Source organism: Entelurus aequoreus, linkage group LG15 (genome assembly GCF_033978785.1).
Source record: "Entelurus aequoreus isolate RoL-2023_Sb linkage group LG15, RoL_Eaeq_v1.1, whole genome shotgun sequence".
NCBI classification, from domain to species: Eukaryota; Metazoa; Chordata; class Actinopteri; order Syngnathiformes; family Syngnathidae; genus Entelurus; species Entelurus aequoreus.
The window spans coordinates 11,661,678-11,684,834 of NC_084745.1; the positions used below are offsets into that span (position 1 = coordinate 11,661,678).

The 23,157-nt window shown below is 37.2% G+C and overlaps 1 protein-coding gene across 1 annotated transcript in view; it reads left to right on the forward strand.

The window, feature by feature from the left end:
* LOC133629822 (delta-type opioid receptor-like) overlaps positions 1–22,877 on the forward strand; it is a 51,056-nt gene extending 28,179 nt beyond the window's left edge. Inside the window, exons 4-6 of the mRNA XM_062020854.1 lie at positions 9,408–9,677; positions 15,075–15,427; positions 21,979–22,877. Of these exons, the coding sequence (XP_061876838.1) occupies positions 9,466–9,677; positions 15,075–15,427; positions 21,979–22,508 (1,095 nt within the window). The 5' untranslated portion in view covers positions 9,408–9,465 and the 3' untranslated portion in view covers positions 22,509–22,877. The remainder of the gene's footprint in view (positions 1–9,407; positions 9,678–15,074; positions 15,428–21,978) is intronic.
* Positions 22,878–23,157: the final 280 nt, after the last annotated feature.

Below are 23,157 nucleotides of genomic sequence, written 5' to 3' on the forward strand. Positions count from 1 at the left end.
ACTTGCGTTATTGTCCAGAAATCAACTTGACAAAGTTTTCCCCTCGGATGGGAAAAAAAAACAAGTGAACAGAGGGAAAGTGGGATGATAACCATAGAAGCATAAATTGGTGTTAAAATAGAGCACATTATGAAGCGTCCTGCTGCTCAATCAATTAATAAAAAATATATCAAAATAAAAATATCAGCAGAATATCTTGATATATTTTTACCCACATAATAAAAAATAATAGTACAAATATTTCTACTAATACTAGTTTTGATAATTATACAATAAGTTATTTGTAGTTGTGGTTTATGCTATTTATTGATAGTAACAATACCACAACTATATATAAAATATATATATATTAATTTATATTATTTTGTTTTGTCAACTTGTACGTCTTTGTCATTGCCTGAAATAAATAAATGAATAAAAAAAAACTAAAAAAAACTAGGGATGTCCGATAATTACTTTTTGCCGATATCCGATATTCCGATATTGTCCAACTCTTTAATTACCGATACCGATATCAACCGATACCGATATCAACCGATATATGCAGTCGTGGAATTAACACATTATTATGCCTAATTTGGACAACCATGTATGGTGAAGATAAGGTACTTTTTAAAAATAATAATAAAATAAGATAACTAAATTAAAAACATTTTCTTGAATAAAAAAGAAAGTAAAACAATATAAAAACAGTTACATAGAAACTAGTAATTAATGAAAATGAGTAAAATTAACTGTTAAAGGTTAGTACTATTAGTGGACCAGCAGCACGCACAATCATGTGTGCTTACGGACTGTATCCCTTGCAGACTGTATTGATATATATTGATATATAATGTAGGAACCAGAATATTGATAACAGAAAGAAATGGGGGGAGGGAGGTTTTTTGGGTTGGTGCACTAATTGTAAGTGTATCTTGTGTTTTTTATGTTGATTTAATAAAAAATTTTTTTAAAAACCCCAAAAAACCGATACAGATAATAAAAAAACCGATACCGATAATTTCCGATATTACATTTTAACGCATTTATCGGCCGATAATATTGGCAGGCCGATATTATCGGACATCCCTAATAAAAACTACTACTAACAATAACAATAATCAGTGTTGGGACTAACGCGTTACTACGCCGTTAGTTTCGGCGGTAACTTGTAATCTAACGCGTTATTTTTTACATTCAGTAACTCAGTTACCGTTACTACATGATGCGTTACTGCGTTATTTTACGTTACTTTTTATGTAGTATAAAGTGTGTTTCATCGGAGCGCTGCAGTGTCATCCTTCTGATTCTTCTTGTGTCACAAGCCGGAGAAGAGAGACGTGCGCTCTGTGTCTGATCACAGCGGAGCCAGAAGTCGAGTTTGTTAACATGGAGATATTTTCACTACTTTTCTTTTGTCGAGCACAAAGAAAATAACATTTTAGTTGTGCTTTGGATGAAAGATCCCATCTACTGCCCACAACAGCAATTCAAATCTGCTGAAACAAGCTACATAAGCAACATGCTTCGACGAAGCTAGTAAAGAGAGACAGAGACTCCGAAGCCACTTCACCTCCACCACCACCATTTAAGGATTAACTCTGCCTCTGTTTATCATTCAGCACTGAAGGTACACACGCTGTCAAACAATGTTCCCTCTGATTTTTCATGCGTGTGAGCAAACCCAAAAACTCCCTGAGCATTGAGTGGAGCTCATGTGAGCAACATCAGACGTGCACACTGTGGCTACACCAGCAGCACACCTGTCCCAAACCTGACTAAATAACAACTTCAATCTCCATCCATCCATTTTCTACCGCTTGTCCCTTTCGGGGTCGCTGGAGCCTATCTCAGCTGCATTCGGGCGGAAGGCGGGGTACACCCTGGACAAGTCCCCACCTCATCGCAGGGCCAACACAGACAGACAGACAACATTCTCTTATTATTATAATCAAATGACAGCAGTCATTTCCATGTCTAATATAAGTGTTTAGGCCCACTTACAATGACAATAACAACAAATATTGTTTTTCATGAACTGTGTACTTGTATTGTTTGTCTGGGTGGAGGTCCTGCTTTGGAAAAAATTTGTACCCCTTTCAGACATTGCATTTAGTTCCCGTTAAAACATTCACATGTTGCACAATGAGATGTAAGCAGGGGATCATGTGTACATTCCTGCAACTTCCTGTTTGTAAAAAATATATTTTTATTAGTATTTATTTAATACACTAACAGCATTTCATGATTAATATTTATAAATGAAGATTCCTAATAAATGACACTAGAATAAGCACACATTTGATTGGTAAATCATAGTGCAGGGGTCACCAACGCGGTGCCCGCGGGCACCAGGTAGCCCGTAAGGACTAGAACAGGCCAGCCCGCTGGCCTGTTCTAAAAAATAGCTCAAATAGCAGCACTTACCAGTGAGCTGCCTCTATTTTTTAAATTGTATTTATTTACTAGCAAGCTGGTCTCGCTTTGCCCGACATTTTTAATTCTAAGAGAGACAAAACTCAAATAGAATTTGAAAATCCAAGAAAATATTTTAAAGACTTGGTCTTCACTTGTTTGAATAAATTCATTAATTTTTTTACTTTGCTTCTTATAACTTTCAGAAAGACAATTTTAGAGAAAAAATACAACCTTAAAAATGATTTTAGGATTTGTAAACACATATACCTTTTTACCTTTTAAATTCCTTCCTCTTCTTTCCTGACAATTTAAATCAATGTCCAAGTAAATTAATTGTTTTTATTGTAAAGAATAATAAATACATTTTAATTTAATTCTTCATTTTAGCTTCTGTTTTTTCGACGAATATTATTTGTGAAATATTTCTTCAAACTTATTATGATTAAAATTCAAAAAAAATATTCTGGCAAATCTAGAAAATCTGTAGAATCAAATTTAAATCTTATTTCAAAGTCTTTTGAATTCATTTTAAAATTTTTGTTCTGGAAAATCTAGAAGAAATAATGATTTGTCTTTGTTAGAAATATAGCTTGGTCCAATTTGTTATATATTCTAACAAAGTGTAGATTGGATTTTAACCTATTTAAAACATGTCATAAAAATTGTAAAATTAATCTTAATCAGGAAAAACTAGTAATGATGTTCCATAATTTTTTATTTTTTTTTTCCAAAAAGATTCGAATTAGCTAGTTTTTCTCTTCTTTTTTTCGGTTGAATTTTGAATTTTAAAGAGTCGAAATTGAAGATAAACTGTTTCAAAATGTAATTGTCATTTTTTTTCGTGTTTTCTCCTTTTAAACCGTTCAATTAAGTGTAAATATCATTAATTATTAATAATAACATAGAGTTAAAGGTAAATTGAGCAAATTGGCTATTTCTGGCAATGTATTTAAGTGTGTATCAAACTGGTAGCCCTTCGCATTAATCAGTACCCAAGAAGTAGCTCTTGCTTTCAAAAAGGTTGGTGACCCCTGTCATAGTGCAACGACCTGGAATGACACTTTATGTGTGGTGTTGGAGTTGTCCGACTTTTTGTGTGGCTGTAAACGCATCACTGGCTAAGTGCCATATGTGCATGTGTTGGCGCAAGTGAGAAAGAGCGAGCGGCTGCTGTTGATCTAACAAAGTTGCTTTTGGTCTGGTTTGTACTGCAGAAAATGACCACTTTTGCTAGATATCCTATTTTTTACTAATGTTTTGGTGATGTGTTTATGGCCGACAATAAAGAGTTTTGCTAAGTAAAGTGATGGATGGAATTCATGTCCTCAAAGCGTCTCGACAGACGTTACAATATTTGAACAAGGATGACGAAAAGTGTTTTCTCTGTCGTGTCCGTGTGTCGAAAATTGTTATGCGCTTATTTTTTTATTTGATTTTGTGCGCGGCATAGATTTGCATCCAGAGGATGCTTGAGCAGTGCGCAATTGCACAGGCGCGCACCTTAGAGGGAACGTTGCTGTCAATTCTCTTATATACTCTTTCATTCTAGACTTCTAGAGTGTTTGACTATCACATCACTCTAAATGTATAGACTATAAAGTTCACAAACATAAAGAGGGATCCTAGTGGGCCAGGCCAATCTTTCCTTATCTCTAAACTAAAACTGGGGAAATGTGTAGAGTGTTCTGGGCTTCAGACACGATTTTATTTCAGAATTCCTTGAGAGAGAAAAACACCTGGTTAGGCTTTGTGTATGTAGTGTGTGCCTTCCTTGCTTTACAGCTATGTTGTTATTATGCTGTTTGTTACTTATGTATGTTATGTTGCAGCTATTTAAAATAGTTTTGTCAATTTGTTCTGGCCAGAAACAAATTGGCCCTTTGAAACATATCTTTGTCTTTGTGTGTTGTATGTAGACCACATTGCTTAGCAGAGTTCAGTGATGCAAATGCATGTCAAGTTGATCAACACATTGTATTATTCTCCAGTGCAATAACAGTACTGAAATGAAGGCTAAAAGGGCATTAATGGGAGCCTTAAAAAAAGAAGAAAAAAAGAAGTAACTAAATAGTTACTTTTCACAGTAACACATTACTTTTTGGTGTAAGTAACTGAGTTAGTAACTGAGTTACTTTTGCAATAAAGTAACTAGTAACTGTAACTAGTTACTGATTTTCAGTAACTAACCCAACACTGCTAACTATATATTTTTTACATGCGCGATAGGGTGCTAACTTTTTCTTTTACATGCACGATATGGTGCCAACTATTTTTTTTACATTGCACAATAGGGTGCTAACACATTTTTTTTTACATTGCACAATAGGGTGCTAAGTATATTTTTTTACATGCACAATGATGTGCTAGCTATTTCTTTACATGCACGATAAGGTCCTAGCTATTTTTTTTACATCCACGATAGGGTGCTAACTATATTTTTACATGCTTAAAGGCCTACTGAAATGAAATGTTCTTATTTAAACGGGGATAGCAGATCCATTCTATGTGTCATCCTTGATCATTTCGCGATATTGCCATATTTTTATTGAAAGGATTTAGTATAGAACAGGGGTCACCAACGCGGTGCCCGCGGGCACCAGGTAGCCCGTAAGGACCAGAAGAGTAGCCCGCTGGCCTGTTCTAAAAATAGCTCAAATAGCAGCACTTACCAGTGAGCTGCCTCTATTTTTTTAAATTGTATTTATTTACTAGCAAGCTGGTCTCGCTTTGCTCGACATTTTTAATTCTAAGAGAGACAAAACTCAAATAGAATTTGAAAATCCAAGAAAATATTTTAAAGACTTGGTCTTCACTTGTTTAAATAAATTCATTAATTTTTTTACTTTGCTTCTTATGACTTTCAGAAAGACAATTTTAGAGAAAAAATACAACCTTAAAAATGATTTTAGGATTTTTAAACACATATACCTTTTTACCTTTTAAATTCCTTCCTCTTCTTTCCTGACAAATTAAATCAATGTTTAAGTAAATTTATTTTTTTTATTGTAAAGAATAATAAATACATTTTAATTTATTCTTCATTTTAGCTTCTGTTTTTTCGACTAAGAATATTTGTGAAATATTTCTTCAAACTTATTATGATTAAAATTCAAAACAATTATTCTGGCAAATCTCGTAAATCAGTAGAATCAAATTTAAATCTTATTTCAAAGTCTTTTAAATTTCTTTTAAAAATGTTGTTCTGGAAAATCTAGAAGAAATAATGATTTGTCTTTGTTAGAAATATAGCTTGGTCCAATTTGTTATATATTCTAAGAACGTGCAGATTGGATTATAACCTATTTAAAACATGTCATCAAAATTCTAAAATTAATCTTAATCAGGAAAAATTACTAATGATGTTCCATAAATTATTTTTTAAATTTTTTCAAAAAGATTCGAATTAGCTAGTTTTTCTCGTATTTTTTCCGGTTGAATTTTACATTTTAAAGAGTCGAAATTGAAGATAAACTATGTTTCAAAATTTAATTGTAATTTTTTCGTGTTTTCTCCTCTTTTAAACCGTTCAATTAAGTGTAAATATCACTAATTATTAATAACATAGAGTTAAAGGTAAATTGAGCAAATTGGCTATTTCTGGCAATTTAATTAAGTGTGTATCAAACTGGTAGCCCTTCGCATTAATCAGTACCCAAAAAGTAGCTCTTGGTTTCAAAAAGGTTGGTGACCCCTGGTATAGAACAACGACGATAAAGTTTGCAACTTTTGGTCGCTGATAAAAAAAAAGCCTTGCCTATACCGGAAGTAGCGTGACGTCACAGGAGGTAGGATTCCTCACAATTCCCCGTTGTTTACAATGGAGCGAGAGAGATTCACACCAAGAAAGCGACGATTACCCCATTAATTTGAGCGAGGATGAAAGATTCGTGGATGAGGAACGTGAAAGTGAAGGACTAGAGTGCAGTGCAGGACGTATATTTTTTCGCTCTGACCGTAACTTAGGTACAAAGGTTCATTGGATTCCACACTGTCTCCTTTTTCTATTGTTGATCACGGATTTGTATTTCAAACCACCTCGGATACTATATCCTCTTGAAAATGAGAGTCGAGAACGCGAAATGGACATTCACAGTGACTTTTATCTCCACGACAATACATCGGCGAAGCTCTTTAGCTACTGAGCTAACGTGATAGCATCTGGCTCCAATGCAGATAGAAACAAAATAAATAAATCCCTGACTGGAAGGATAGACAGAGGATCAACAATACTATTAAACCATGGACATGTAACTACACGGTTAATAATTCTCAGCCTGGCAAAGCTTAACAATGCTGTTGCTAACGACGCTGAAGCTAATTTAGCAACTTAGCAACCGGACCTCACAGAGCTATGATAAAAGCATTAGCGCTCCACCTACGCCAGCTAGCCCTCATCTGCTCATCAACACCCGTGATCACCTGCGTTCCAGCGATCGACGGCGCGAAGAAGGACTTCACCCGATCACAGATGCGGTGGCGGCTAGCATCGGCTAGCGCGTCTGCTATCCAAGTAAGTACTCCTTGATGTGTTGCTACAGCCAGCCGCTAATACACCGATCCCACCTACAGCTTTCTTCTTTGCAGTCTCCATTGTTCATTAAACAAATTGCAAAAGATTCACCAACACAGATGTCCAGAATACTGTGGAATCATGAGATGAAAACAGAGCTTTTTTGTATTGGATTCAATGGTGTACCAATACTTCCGTTTAACTATTGACGTCACGCGCATACGTCATCATACATAAACGTTTTCAACCGGAAGTTTAGCGGGAAATTTAAAATTGCACTTTATAAGTTAACCCGGCCGTATTGGCATGTGTTGCAATGTTAAGATTTCATCATTGATATATAAACTATCAGACTGCGTGGTCGCTAGTAGTGGCTTTCAGTAGGCCTTTAAAGGCCTACTGAAATGAAATGTTCTTATTTAAACGGGGAAAGCAGATCCATTCTATGTGTCATACTTGATCATTTCGCGATATTGCCATATTTTTGCTGAAAGGATTTAGTAGAGGGTTAGGGATGGAGATTGAAAATAAAAAATAACGCGTTAGATTACTAGTTACCGCCGAAACTAACGGCGTTACAGTAACGCGTTACTCCCAACACTGGTGACAGTACACCTAGTTTGAGACAAGAGCTATAGTGATGCATGCTTGGTTATGGTTTAAAGCAGACCTGGGCAAATTAAGGCCCGGGGGCCACATGCGGCCCATTAAGCTTTTCAATCTGGCCCGCCGGACATTCCCAAATATTTTTTTTTAGATCTTTAAGATGGAAAGTGTAGCTGCCATTATGATGTGCAGTGATGTTTTCAAATGACCGTAAGTCTTCAACTATACAAAGTAGGGATGTCCGATAATATCGGCCTGCCGATATTATCGGCCGATAAATGCGTTAAAATGTAATATCGGAAATTATCGGTATCGTTTTTTTTTATTACCTGTATCGTTTTTTAAATTTTTTTTTAAATTTTTATTTTTTTATTAAATCAACATAAAAAACACAAGATACACTTACAATTAGTGCACCAACCCAAAAAACCTCCCTCCCCCCATTTCTTTCTGTTATCAATATTCTGGTTCCTACATTATATATCAATATATATCAATACAGTCTGCAAGGGATACAGTCCGTAAGCACACATGATTGTGCGTGCTGCTAGTCCACTAATAGTACTAACCTTTAACAGTTAATTTTACTCATTTTCATTAATTACTAGTTTCTATGTAACTGTTTTTATATTGTTTTACTTTCTTTTTTATTCAATAAAATGTTTTTAATTTAGTTATCTTATTTTATTATTTTTTAAAAAAAAAGTACCTTATCTTCACCATACATGGTTGTCCAAATTAGGCATAATAATGTGTTAATTACACGACTGCATATATCGGTTGATATCGGTATCGGTTTATATCGGTATCGGCAATTAAAGAGTTGGACAATATCGGAATATCGGATATCGGCAAAAAGCCATTATCGGACATCCCTAATACAAAGTATTTCAATGGTTGGAATCTGCGCTTTTGGATGATGTACCAGTTACTATGGTAATCTAATTAGTTACTATGGTCATCTAATTAGTTACTATGGTAATCGACGTCACAGCAGCTCAGACGAGGCGCCAAGCAGCGTGGGCGGGAAGTGTTTCCACAGACGCAGAAGGAGATTTTCACAACAAAGTTCTAAAGCTTAGTGATGTATCAGATATATCAGATTGTAGGTGGGTTTATTTTGTACCCTTCGCGTTCATATTTCACTGTTTGTTGCATTTTTGTCGCGTTTCACTCGATTGTAAAATATGTTGATCGAAAGGGGGTGTGACATTCATATTTTGTGAATATTCAGTGTTTTATCCTTCATAGAAAAATGTAAAATTCCATTACGTTTTTTAAGGCGGTCTGTCATAACGTTTTTAGCATTCAATCAGACATTATTGTGAGGTTTTGTATTAGTGTTCCTAAAAATAGATATACCGGCCACCAGACGCATTTTTTCCTCTAAATGTGGCCCCCGAGTCAAAATAATTGCCCAGGCCTGGTTTAAAGTCATATCCAACAATTGCGACGACGACTTTTTACTGTCAACTGAGTTTCGTTTTTTTTAATGATTTCTGCTTGTGGTGTGCCTCCGCATTGGAAAAAATGTGCCCTGGCTCAAAAAAGGTTGAAAAACACTGGTGTAAATATTCCTTCAGGTGTTCCTAATGAAGTGGGTAATTTCACGGTGCATGTTGCTGCATGCTTGTGGGAGAGCGCGCCTGCGTGTCATAATTTTGCATCCTCCAGCTGTGCGTGTGTGTGTGTGTGTGTGTGTGTGTGTGTGTGTGTGTGTGTGTGTGCGCAAACTTTGCCGGGCTCCCGCTGCAAGTGGATGTGGATGCATGATGAGACCACGTGACGTGACGTTCCTCCCCAACACTCTCCTCACAGTGAGAAAGGAGGAAAAGTCATTCTCCTGATTTTTTTTGTGCTTTTTCTCCTCCTCCTCCTCTCCCTCCCCAAGTTCTCTTTGGTTTCCCGCTCGTTCCGTCTTGCGTGGACTCCAGCAGGCAGCATCCAAGATGGACAACGAGATGTTCCCACAAGACAACAAGGCGGGAGACGCGTGTTCCCTCAATTCTTCTTCATCTTGGTCAGGATGCAACGTGACCCACGAGGAGGGCTGGGAGCAGGAGAGTCTGTCCCCCATCATCCCCATCATCACCGCCCTCTACTCGCTGGTCTTTGTGGTGGGCTTGCTGGGGAACTGCCTGGTCATGTACGTCATCGTCAGGTAAGACAATAACAGTGTTAGTCATAAAGAATCTGTGAAGTTTGAACAACATTGGTATGATTTGATTGTACAATGCAAATAAGAATTATATTATTATTTTCATTACACAATGAAATAATAGCAACAAAAACAATTAGTGTGATCAATATTACACCATACAAATAGGAAGTAGGATATTATTTTATTATATAATGAAATTATGGCAACAATATATAATAGTAACAATGCTAATAATTATTTAATAATAAATAGTATAGTACAATTTAAAAAAAATTTTTATTGTATAAATTAAAAAAATAATGGTAACTATACTAAATATATAGTTTTTTATTAAAATGTTTATTATCAGTAGTAGTATTGCTACTATTATATATATTATACAATAAATTATTATTAGTTGTGGTATTGTTACTATTTTATTGTATTGAAAAATAGTTGTTACATAAACAACTATAAGTATAGTTTATGATAAATAGTTTATTATATAAAAAAATGGTAACAAAACCACAACTACTACTAATAATCATTTTGATAATTATACAATAAGTTATTTTTAGTATATGCGGTGGTGTTGCTATTTTATTTTATATAAAAAAATGTTTTTATATAAAAAAAACTAGTCAGTTATAGTTTGTAGTTAATAGTTTATTATATAAATAAATAGTAACATACCACAACTACTACTAATAATAATTTTGATAATTATACAATAAGTTATTGTAGTAGTTGTGGTATTATTACTATTTTATTATATTAAAAAAATAGTTTTTATACATATTTTTTTAATAGTAAATAGTTTAATGTATAAAAAAAAGTTATAATACCACAACTACTACTAATAATAATTTTTGATAATTATACAATAAGTTATTGTTAGTAGTTGTGGTATTGCTACTATTTTTATTATATTAAAAAATATTTTTTATATAAAAAAACTTTCATAGTAAATAGTTTAATACATAAAAAAAATAGTAACAATACCACAACTACTACTAATAATAATTTTGATAATTACACAATAAGTTATTGTTAATAGTTGTGGTATTATTACTATTGTATTATATTGAAAAATAGTTGTTACATAAACAACTATTTATAAGTATAGTTATAGTTTATAGTAAATAGTTTGTTATATAACTTTTTTTTAATAATACCACACCTAATACTAATAATATTTTTGATGATTATGCAATAAGTTATTGTTAGTAGTTGTGGTATTGTTACTATTTTATTAGATTAAAAAATAGCTTTATATTAAAAAAAACTAGTCATAATTATAGTTTATAGTAAATAGTTTAATATATAAAAATAGTAACAATTCCACAACTGCTATTACTAATAATGTTGATAATTATACAATAAGTTATTGTTCGTAATTGTTGCTATTTTATTATATTAAAAACATTTTTTATATAAAAATCTAGTCATAGGTATAGTTTATAGTAAATAGTTTAATATATAAAGAAAGTAACAATACCACAACTACTAATAATAATAATGTTGATAATTATACAAATCAGTTATTGTTAGTAGTTGTGGTGCTGTTGCTATTTTATTATATATAAATAAAATGGTAACAATACTACAACTACTACTACTAATAACTTATTGTACAATAAAAATAATAACATTACTACTACTAAAAATAATTTTGATAATTATACAATCAATTATTATTAGTAGTTGTGGTATTACTATTTTATTGTATTGAAAAATAGTTGTTGCATAAACAACTATTTATAAGTATAGTTATAGTTTATAGTAAATAGTTTGATGTATAAAAAATAGTAACAGTACCACAAGTACTACTACCAATAATTTTGATGATTATACAATAAGTTATTGTTAATAGTTGTGGTATTGTTGCTATTTTATTATATATAAATAAAATGGTAACAATACTACAACTACTACTACTAATAATAATAACTTATTGTATAATAAAAATAATAACAACATTACTACTAATAATTTTGATAATTATACAATAAGTTATTATTAGTAGTTGTGGTATTGTTCTATTTTATTATGTATAAAAACAAATAGTAACATTACCACAACAACAAATAATAACCTATTGTATTATTATTTGTATTTAATAAAATAATAGTAGCAATACCAAAACTTCTACTAATGATAACTTATTGTATAATAAAATAATCGTAGCACTGCTACTAATTATTATTATTATTTTTATTATTTGTATATACTAAAATAATAGCAACAATACCACAAATACTACTAAACAAAAGTTGACTAAAAACAATTATTATTATTATTAGTATTGATATTGTTACTGTAATTATTATTTTTTTTTAAATAAAAATAATTCCTACTACTAAGAATAATTTATAATTTCTTTATTTTTTAAATTATTATTTTTTATAAATTTTTGTTATTTTTCCTTATCCATTTTTTGTTAATTATCATCATTATTGTTCTTATTGTACAGCAGTAATAATAATGATGATGTTTATAAGAATAATAGCATTGATGTAATTATTATTATTATTATCAAAATAATGAGGGGTTTGCATGTATGTTTGGACACAGACACACCATTAGGTACACCTGCATGACTAATGATGTCAAATCCCAGAAGAAGAAGAAACTCTCCAAACTCCTTGTTAATTGATGTACAATCAACTTCATCATAATTACAGTATGTACGGGACAACTCATGTCACTTCACCTTGCACATAAATAAACAAATATGTGTCCCTAATCCAAATAGGAGTGAGATCTCAAGGCCGCGGGCTCCACTCATGCCTGTGATAAACGCCAGGTGTGCCTAATGAAGTGTCCCTGCTGCCTGAAACGCACCACACCTTGGAATCCATCTCTCGTTGCTAAGTGTCCCCGAGCGACGAATAGGCCTTTACGTCAATCCCTTGACCCCGCCCCCTATTACCAATTTTCCATAACTCCTCCCCCATGCGGTCTGCTGAAGAAGTATTAATTATGCTGCTCCGTCATGCAGGGGGCCACATCGGCTCTTTTTATTTATGGCGCCCTGAAGCCACAAATCCTCTGTAAAATGCTGCGACGATATTAGCTGCGTGGAATCAAAAGGAGGGGGGGAGAAAAGAACTCTAATTGCTTCCGAGCGTCTTAGAAGAATTCAATTTAACTCTCAAAATGAGATTCCAAGCGGTCGATGGCGGCGTATTAAAACATTGATTATGCGACTGTTGGTCGGTCGCTTTGCTAACGTTGTTCCGCGTCTGACGGAGGAACGCCAACGACAGGTTCGCCCGCCACTTTGCTTGGCCACGTCAGTGTTGTTCAGCTAATTGCTCCCATCAATAAGCACTTTTCTGTCGGAATCCATCCCAAAAGGTCAGAAAAGGACCAATTAATCAAGTAATCCTTTAATGGACTCCCCAGAATATGAACACACAACATATTTATCGAGAATAATTATAGTTTTAGGTGCAAAAAAAACAACGTGGAATATATTTAAAGGAAATTATTTTTTGTGCGGTCACTCACAACTTTTTGTGGCCCCATGATGGATTATTAGGACTCAGAAATGTGTCGGATTTCATTAGGGCTGCCCATTTGGCGGAGGGATACGCGGACTAAAAAAAAGGCAAATTTATCGCCAGAATTTTACCCTAAATTACCGTAGTACCGTTTCTCAATTTAAAGTAATTATGTGTAAAAAAAAAACAAAAAAAAACACTGTAAATTTTTTATCGTGAAAATAACAATGGTACTGGTTTTTTTTCATTTACAGTAATGCACTGTAAAAACAACGACCATAGGTTTTACAGTAAAAAAAAGCTAAATCGCCAGAATTTTACAGTAAATTTTTCCATTTACAGTAATGTGTTGTAAAAAAACAACAACAAGTAGATATTACAGTAAAATTACTGGCAGCCCAGTTTCCTGGATGCCATCGTAAGAAATAAAAGTGGTAGCGTTTTTCAATTTACAGTAACACACTTAAAAATAACGATTCACAGTAAAAGGAAAAACAGAAAGAATAATAAAAATAAGAATAATAAAAAATAAAATAAATAAATAATAAATAATAAAATAAATAAATAAAATAAAATAAAAAATAAAATAAATAAAATAAAATAAAAAATAAAATAAAATAAAAAAATAAAAATAATAAAAATAAGACAAAAAAACAGAAAAGATGCAAAGTGCATTAGTTTACCCTAAATTTAATAAGTTTCTATTCTTGTTTAAATTGTAAAAAAAATGTTGACCGATTTGAACCATTTGATACTGAGAAATAAAATTAACTAACTCAATAAATATTAATAAAGTCAAATTAAATAAACATATTTATCTAGAATAATTATAAATTTAGGTGCAAAAAAACAACAAAGTGGAATATATTTAAAGGAAATTATTTTTTGTGCGGTCACTCACAACTTTTTGTGGCCCCATGATGGGTTATTAGGACTCAGAAATGTGTGGGATTTCATTAGGGCTGCCCATTTGGCAGAGGGATAGGCGGACTAAAAAAAAAGGCAAATTTATCGCCAGAATTTTACCTTAAATTACAGTAGTACCGTTTCTCAATTTAAAGTAATTCTGTGTAAAAACAAAAAAAAAAACACTGTAAATTTTTTATCGTGAAAATAACAACAACTGTTGAACAACTTAAGCTGTACATCAAGCAAGAATGGGAAAGAATTCCCCCTGAGAAGCTTAAAAAATGTCTCCTCAGTTCCCAAACGTTTACTGAGTGTTGTTAAAAGGAAAGGCCATGTAACACAGTGGTGAACACGCCCTTTCCCAACTACTTTGGCACGTGTTGCAGCCATGAAATTCTAAGTTAATTATTATTTGCAAAAAAAAAAAAAAGTTTATGAGTTTGAACATCAAATATCTTGTCTTTGTAGTGCATTCAATTGAATATGGGTTGAAAAGGATGTGCAAATCATTGTATTCCGTTTATATTTACATCTAACACAATTTCCCAACTCATATGGAAACGGGGTTTGTAAATGCGCTGAATGCGAATGAATTGCACTGAGTGGAGCGGATCACCACTCCAAGATGGCGGCCCCGCGTCTCGTCAGCGCTCCATGCTGCGTACCCTTATAAGATGTCTATGTTTGACACCCTTGCTCTAAATGGACGTGAACTGACTTCATGCTTGTGACCGAGCAGCATTATCAGTAGTGTTAGCATTATTAGCATTAGCCTACGTCAGACGTTGCGCGTGTTTGGCAAAGAAAAGGTTGTAAATATGAAGATAGGCGGAAGCAAATAAAGTAGAGTATGTTAGCGTGCGGCCCATGAATAATGACAGGTGACTCACCCCAAAAAGAGCAGAAGTAATTAGTTAGAGCGTTGGTGTCCTCAAAGCTCCCGGCCTGCGTGATGTTTGCATTCATGTCCAGCTGAGCGCTGCGATGTTATCTTGTGTGGCAGGTACACCAAGATGAAGACCGCCACCAACATCTACATCTTCAACCTGGCGCTGGCCGACGCCCTGGTCACCACCACCATGCCCTTCCAGAGCATCGACTACCTGCTCAACACCTGGCCCTTCGGCCAGGCCGTGTGCAAGGTCTTCATCGCCATCGACTACTACAACATGTTCACCAGCATCTTCACGCTCACCATGATGAGCGTGGACCGCTACGTGGCCGTCTGCCATCCCGTCAAGGCGCTGGATTTCCGCACGCCCGCCAAGGCCAAGGCCATCAACGTGTGCATCTGGTTCCTGTCCTCTACCGCCGGGATCCCCGCTCTGGTCCTGGGGGGCACGCAGACCAGCGGGGGTGAGAGACGCCTTGCCTAACATGGACCTCGGGGGTAGACCGAGGACCTGGACTAGCTAGTTCCTAGTCCAAGGTTGGATGGAGCACAGAGTCTTGTATACACCTGGCATCTACTCTGGTTGGATGCTCAAGCATGGTGGAAGATGTTGGATGATTGGATCCTTCACACAATATTTGTAGACTCATCAGTTATATTTGGATTGGTTCTGCTACATTCTGATGATTCATGCATTCATTGCTGCAGGACTGGGTGGGTGAATGGATGAGTGGGTGGATGGATGGTCGTTGGGTGGGTGACCAGGTGAATGAATAAGTCAATGGATGGATGGATGGGTATTTGATTAATAGACGGATGGATGAATGATGGATGGGTGAACAGGTGGATGGATAGATGGATGGATGTATTGTGGGTGAATGGTGCCGGGTGCGTGAATTGGTGGATGGATGGAAGGATGAGTGGGTGGGTGATGGGTGTTTGGTGGGTGAATGCAGTGTTTCCCATAAACTGCCAAGATACCTGTGGCGGTGGGGGCGTGGCTATGGGCGTGGTCACAATGACATCATCGAATAATTTGCATAATTTACTACAATGATATAATTTTCTCTAAAAAGGCTAAAAAAATGTATACTTACTAATTAATAATAACAGTTTTGTTTTAAACGTCCATCCATCCATCCATCCATTTTACAATATAATTACAACACTTTATGTACATATTTATATACAGATTTGAACAAGTTATTCACTGAAATATATTTATTAATTGTGGTTCTTACAAGAAATACACTACCGTTCAAAAGTTTGGGGTCACCCAAACAATTTTGTGGAATAGCCTTCATTTCTAAGAACAAGAATAGACTGTCGAGTTTCAGATGAAAGTTCTCTTTTTCTGGCCATTTTGAGCGTTTAATTGACCCCACAAATGTGATGCTCCAGAAACTCAATCTGCTCAAAGGAAGGTCAGTTTTGTAGCTTCTGTAACGAGCTAAACTGTTTTCAGATGTGTGAACATGATTGCACAAGGGTTTTCTAATCATCAATTAGCCTTCTGAGCCAATGAGCAAACACATTGTACCATTAGAACACTGGAGTGATAGTTGCTGGAAATGGGCCTCTATACACCTATGTAGATATTGCACCAAAAACCAGACATTTGCAGCTAGAATAGTCATTTACCACATTAGCAATGTATAGAGTGTATTTCTTTAAAGTTAAGACTAGTTTAAAGTTATCTTCATTGAAAAGTACAGTGCTTTTCCTTCAAAAATAAGGACATTTCAATGTGACCCCAAACTTTTGAACGGTAGTGTATATCTTATAAAAATATAAAAGCTAAAATGTCTCTTAAAGCTCTGCCCCTTTAATTAGTGCATACTAAATAATTTAACTTTAGCCTACTACTACAACCATATTATTTACCAGCAACATAAAGTGAAACAGAGGCAGAGGTGTCCTGCCACAGTCAGTAACAAATAAACAGAAAACAGTAGTGGTGGTAGATAGACACAAAGTTTCATTAAACATCTGATCCACTGAACAAATAGCTCCAAAAATCTTGATCCTACACTTCTCTTTTGTAAATTAAATCTGAACAGCCGATATGGGCATCTACATCAACTATATGATTTGCCAGAGAAGCTTGACAGGACACAAAAAACAAAAAAAAATAAAATTTTTTATTTTATTTTATTTATTTTATTTGTGGCGGCCTTAATTCTTTCGTGGCGTATCGCCACAAATAAATGAATGTGTGGGAAACACTGGAATGGGTGACCAGGTGAATGAATAAGTCCACGGGTGGATGGATGGGTATTTGATTAATAGACGGATGGATGAATGATGGATGGGTGAACAGGTGGATGGATAGATGGATGGATGGATAAGTGGATGGATGTATTGTGGGTGAATGGTGTCGGGTGTGTGAATTGGTGGATGGATGGAAGGATGAGTGGGTGGGTGATGGGTGGATAGCTGGGTGTTGGGTGGGTGAATGAGTGACCAGGTGAATGAATAAGTCAACAGGTGGATGGATGGGTATTTGATTAATAGACGGATGGATGAATGATGGATGGGTGAACAGGTGGATGGATAGATTGATGAATGGATGGATGGATAAGTGGGTGGATGTATTGTGGGTGAATGGTGTCAGGTGTTTGAATTGGTGGATGGATGGATGGATGGATGAGTGGGTGGGTGATGGGTGGATAGATGGGTGTTGGGTGGGTGAATGGGTGACCAGGTGAATTAATAAATCAACGGGTTGATGGATTGGTATTTGATTAATAGATGGATGGATGGGTGAACAGGTGGATGGATAGATGGATGGATGGATAAGTGGATGGATGTATTGTGGGTGAATGGTGTCGGGTGTGTGAATTGGTGGATGGATGGATGGATGGATGAGTGGGTGAGTGGGTGATGGGTGGATAGATGGGTGTTGGGTGGGTGAATGGGTGACCAGGTGAATGAATAAGTCAACGGGTGGATGGATGGGTATTAGATTAATAGACTGATGGATGAATGATGGATGGGTGAACAGGTGGATGGATGGATGGATGGATGAATGGAGAAGTGGATGGATGTATTGTGGGTGAATGGTGTCAGGTGTGTGAATTTGTGGATGGATGGATGGATGGATGGATGGATGGATGAGTGGGTGGGTGATGGGTGGATAGATGGGTGTTGGGTGGGTGAATGGGTGGATGGATGGGTTAACAGATGGAGTATTAGATTAATAGATGGATGGATGGATGCATGGGTAAATGATAATGTATAATGGATAATGAATACATAAGTGATGGTTCAGTTGATGGATCGGTGAACAAGTGGATGGACGAATGGCTAGATGGATAAGTGGGTGTTGTGGGTCGGTTGTGTGGATGGATGGGTGAGTGGATGGATTGGTGAATGACTGGATGTATTGGTAGATAATGGTTGAGTTGGTGAACGTATGGATAAATGAGTGGGTAGGTGTATCGGCGGGTGTTGGATTGAGTGGGTGGATGAATAGGAGAATGGATGAATGTCTGGTTGTATGACTTAATGGGTGCACTGATGGGTGAATGGTTATATGAAGAGTGGATGGATGGGTGAATGACTGGATGGATTGGTGGGTAATGAATAAATAAGTGGATGGATGGTTGAGTAGATGGATGGGTGACCGGGTGGGTGGATAGATGGATGGATGGATAAGTGGGTGGATGTATTGTAGGCGAATGGTGTTGGGTGTGTGAATTGGTGGATGGATGAATGGATGGGTGGATAGATAAGGGAATGACTGGGTGGATTGGTAGATAACGGATGAGTGGGTGAATGTATGGATAAATGAGTGGGTAGGTGTATCGGGGGTGTTGGATTGAGTGGGTGGATGGATAGGTGAATGGATGAATGGCTGGTTGTATGAATTCATGGGTGGACTGTTGGATGGATGGTTATATGAAGAGTGGATGGATGGGTGAATGACTGGATGGATTGGTGGGTTATGAATTAATGGATGGATGGATGAGTGGATGGATGGGATATGACTGGATGTATTGGTAGATAATGGATGAGTGGGTGAACGTATTTGTAGGTGGGTAGATGTATCGGGGGGTGTTGGATTGAGTGGGTCGATGGATAGGTGAATGGATGGATGGGGTAATTAGTGGATGAATGGATGAGTGGATAGATGGGTGAATGACTGGATGGATTGGTAAATAATGGATGAGTGGGTGAATGTACAGATAAATGAGTGGGTAGGTGTATCGGATGTTGGATTTAGTGGGTGGATGGATAGGCGAATGGATGAATGGCTGGACTTATTGGTGGATGGGTGAATTGGTGGATGATGAATGAATGGTTTAATAGATGATGAGTGGATGATGGATAGATAGGTCGATGGACGGCTGAATGACTGGATAGATTGGTGGATTGATAGATGATGAGTGGATGATGGATGATAGATTAGTTGAAGGATAGATGAATGACTGGATGGATTAGTGGATGATGGATAAAGGAGTGAATGGCTGGATGACTAGATGGATGGGTGAACAGGTGAATGGAGAAATGGATGATGAGTAGATGGATGAATGAGTGGGTGGATGTATTGTGGGTCAATGGATTTTTGGGTGAATGGTGTTGGATGTGTGGATGGATGGATGAGTGTTAAGATGGGTGCATGACTGGATGGATGGATGGATGGTGGATAATGGATGAATGGGTGAATGGATGGATACATCAGTGGCTAGGTAGATCAGTAGATGTAGGATTGAATGGGTGGATAGATGGGTGAATGGATGGATGGATAGATGAGTGGATGGATGGGGGTTGAGTGGGTGAATGGGTAAATAGGTGAATGGATAGGTAAACGGGTGGGTGGATGGGTGAACAGATGGATGATTGGATTGATGGATGAATGGCTGGTTGTATAAATTAATGGGTGGACTGATGGGTGGATGGATATATGAAGGGTGAATGGATGGATTGGTGGATGATGGATAAAGGATGAACAGGTGGATGGACTGAAGGATGATATTTGCAGGTAGATGTTGGATGGATGAGTGGGTGGATGGATGGACAAGTTGGAAGAAGGTTGGTCATTTTGTAGGTTAGGAGTACAGTAGATGTGACGGACGTTGGATTACCTCGTTCGGTTTCTACTCTAGCACATTTATATGGTGGAGATGGTTGGATGAATGACTGAATGGTTGGATGATAATGGTTGACCTTGGACTATTTTAGTCATAAATTCTGGCCTAGTGTGATTAATGGGTGGATGCTTGATCCTGGACATTTGGAAGCCGCGAAGGATTACCTCTGTAGAGTTGCTGCCTAAGAGTTATGGTGTGGATGGATGAGGTCGGTTGGATGAAAGGCTGGAGGGTTGGGAAATATGATGTTGGATCATTTCACATCTTGGACTCGTCCAACTGGTGTTCAACGTTATTGGTCTAATCCAACTGGTGTTCTACCTTATTGGTCTAGTCCAACTGGTGTTCTACGTTATTGGTCTAGTCCAACTGGTGTTCTACCTTATTGGTCTAGTCCAACTGGTGTTCTACGTTATTGGTTTAGTGCAACTGGTGTTCTACGTTATTGGTCTAGTCCGGGGGTCGGCAACCCGCGGCTCTAGAGCCGCATGCGGCTCTTTAGCGCCGCCCTAGTGGCTCTCTGGAGATTTTTCAAAAATGTATGAAGAATGGAAAAAGATGAGGGGAAAAAAATCCATTTTTTTGTTTCAGAATGTTTTCTGTGGGAGGACAAACATGACATAAACCTCGCTAATTGTTATAAAGCACACTGTTTATATTAAACATGCTTCACTGATTCGAGTATTTGGCGAGCGCCGTTTTGTCCTACTCATTTTGGCGGTCCTTGAACTCGCCGTATAGTTTGTTTCCATGTATAACTTTCTCCAACTTTCTAGGACGTGTTTTATGCCACTTTTTCTATCTCATTTTGTCCACCACACTTTTAACGTTGGACATGAGTGCACAAAGGTGAGTTTTGTTGATGTTATTGACTTGTGTGGAGTGCTAATCAGACATATTTGGTCACTGCGTGACTGCAAGCTAATCGATGCTAACATGCTATTTAGGCTAGCTATATGTACATATTGCATCATTATGCCTCATTTATAGCTATATTTGAGCTCATTTAGTTTCCTTTAAGTCCTCTTAATTACATTTATATCTCATGACACATGTAATATGGCTTTTAATTTTTTGCGGCTCCAGACAGATTTGTTTTTGTATTTTTGGTCCAATATGGCTCTTTCAACATTTTGGGTTGCCGACCCCTGGTCTAGTCCAACTGGTGTTCTACGTTATTGGTTTAGTCCAACTGGTGTTCTACGTTATTGGTCTAGTCCAACTGGTGTTCTATGTTATTGGTCTAGTCCAACTGGTGTTCTACGTTATTGGTCTAGTCCAACTGGTGTTCTACGTTATTGGTTTAGTCCAACCGGTGTTCTACGTTATTGGTCTAGTCCAACTGGTGTTCTACGTTATTGGTCTAGTCCAACTGGTGTTCTACCTTATTGGTGTAGTCCAACTGGTGTTCTACGTTAGTGGTCTAGTCCAACTGGTGTTCTAAGTTATTGGTCTAGTCCAACTGGTGTTCTACGTTATTGGTCTAATCCAACTGGTGTTCTACATTATTGGTTTAGTCCAACTGGTGTTCTACGTTATTGGTCTAGTTCAACTGGTGTTCAACGTTATTGGTCTAATCCAACTGGTGTTCTACGTTATTGGTTTAGTCCAACTGGTGTTCTACGTTATTGGTCTAGTCCAACTGGTGTTCTACGTTATTGGTCTAGTCCAACTGGTGGTCTATGTTATTGGTCTAGTCCAACTGGTGTTCTACGTTATTGGTTTAGTCCAACTGGTGTTCTACGTTATTGGTTTAGTCCAACTGGTGTTCTACGTTATTGGTCTAGTCCAACTGGTGTTCTACGTTATCGGTCTAGTCCAGTGAGTTGGACGATTGTTGGTTGGAAGAATGAAGGAATAGAAGCAGGCAGAAGACGAAGGTTGGATGAACGCTGACCTTGGACTTGTTGTCCCTCCCGCAGGCATCACAGAGTGCGCCTTACAGTTCCCAGAGCCGTACGTCTACTGGGACACGCTGATGAAGGTCTGCGTCTTCGTCTTTGCGTTCGTGGTGCCGGTGCTGATCATCACCGTGTGCTACTCGCTCATGGTCCTGCGCCTCAAGAGCGTGCGAATGCTGTCGGGCTCGCGGGTGAAGGACCGGAACCTGCGCCGCATCACCCGCCTGGTGGTGGTGGTGGTGGCCGTCTTCGTGGTGTGCTGGACGCCCATCCACATCTTCATCCTGGTCAAGGCGCTGGTGCGCGTGCCCGAGACCACCGCCATCATGGCCGCCTACTTCTTCTGCGTGGCGCTGGGCTACACCAACAGCAGCCTCAACCCGGTCCTCTACGCCTTCCTGGACGAGAACTTCAAGCGCTGCTTCAAGGACTTGTGCCTGTCGGCCAGGATGAGGCGCCAGAGAGCCGCGGGCACCAGGAGGGCGCTGGAAGTGGTGCGGGAGGCCCAGGTGCCGCTGCGGAACCCGGACGAGAACAGTAAGCCGGCATGACTAGCCGTGGAACTGTCTTCGGTTTCTCACGGCGGGAAAGAAGACTCCCGAGACCTCGGACTCACTCACGTCACGTCCACCTTGTAGACCAGGTCTTCACCTCCAGGACATTTTCTTCAGAAACGGAATTACTAATACTCTCTTTCCTTTAAGACCTCTTGATTGAATTCTTGGTCTGCTCACATTTGGCAAAGGGCTACAACGTTACACACTACACTACACAAGTTACACACTACACTATACACGTTACACACTACACTATACACGTTACACACTGCACTATATATGTACACACTACACTATACATGTTACACACTACACTATACATGTTACACACTGCACTATACATGTTACACACTACACTATATATGTACACACTACACTATACATGTTACACACTACACTATACACGTTACACACTACACTATACACATTACACACTGCACTATATATGTACACACTACACTATACATGTTACACACTACACTATATATGTACACACTACACTATACATGTTACACACTACACTATACATGTACACACTACACTATACATGTTACACACTACACTATATATGTACACACTACACTATACACGTTACACACTACACTATATATGTACACACTACACTATACATGTTACACACTAC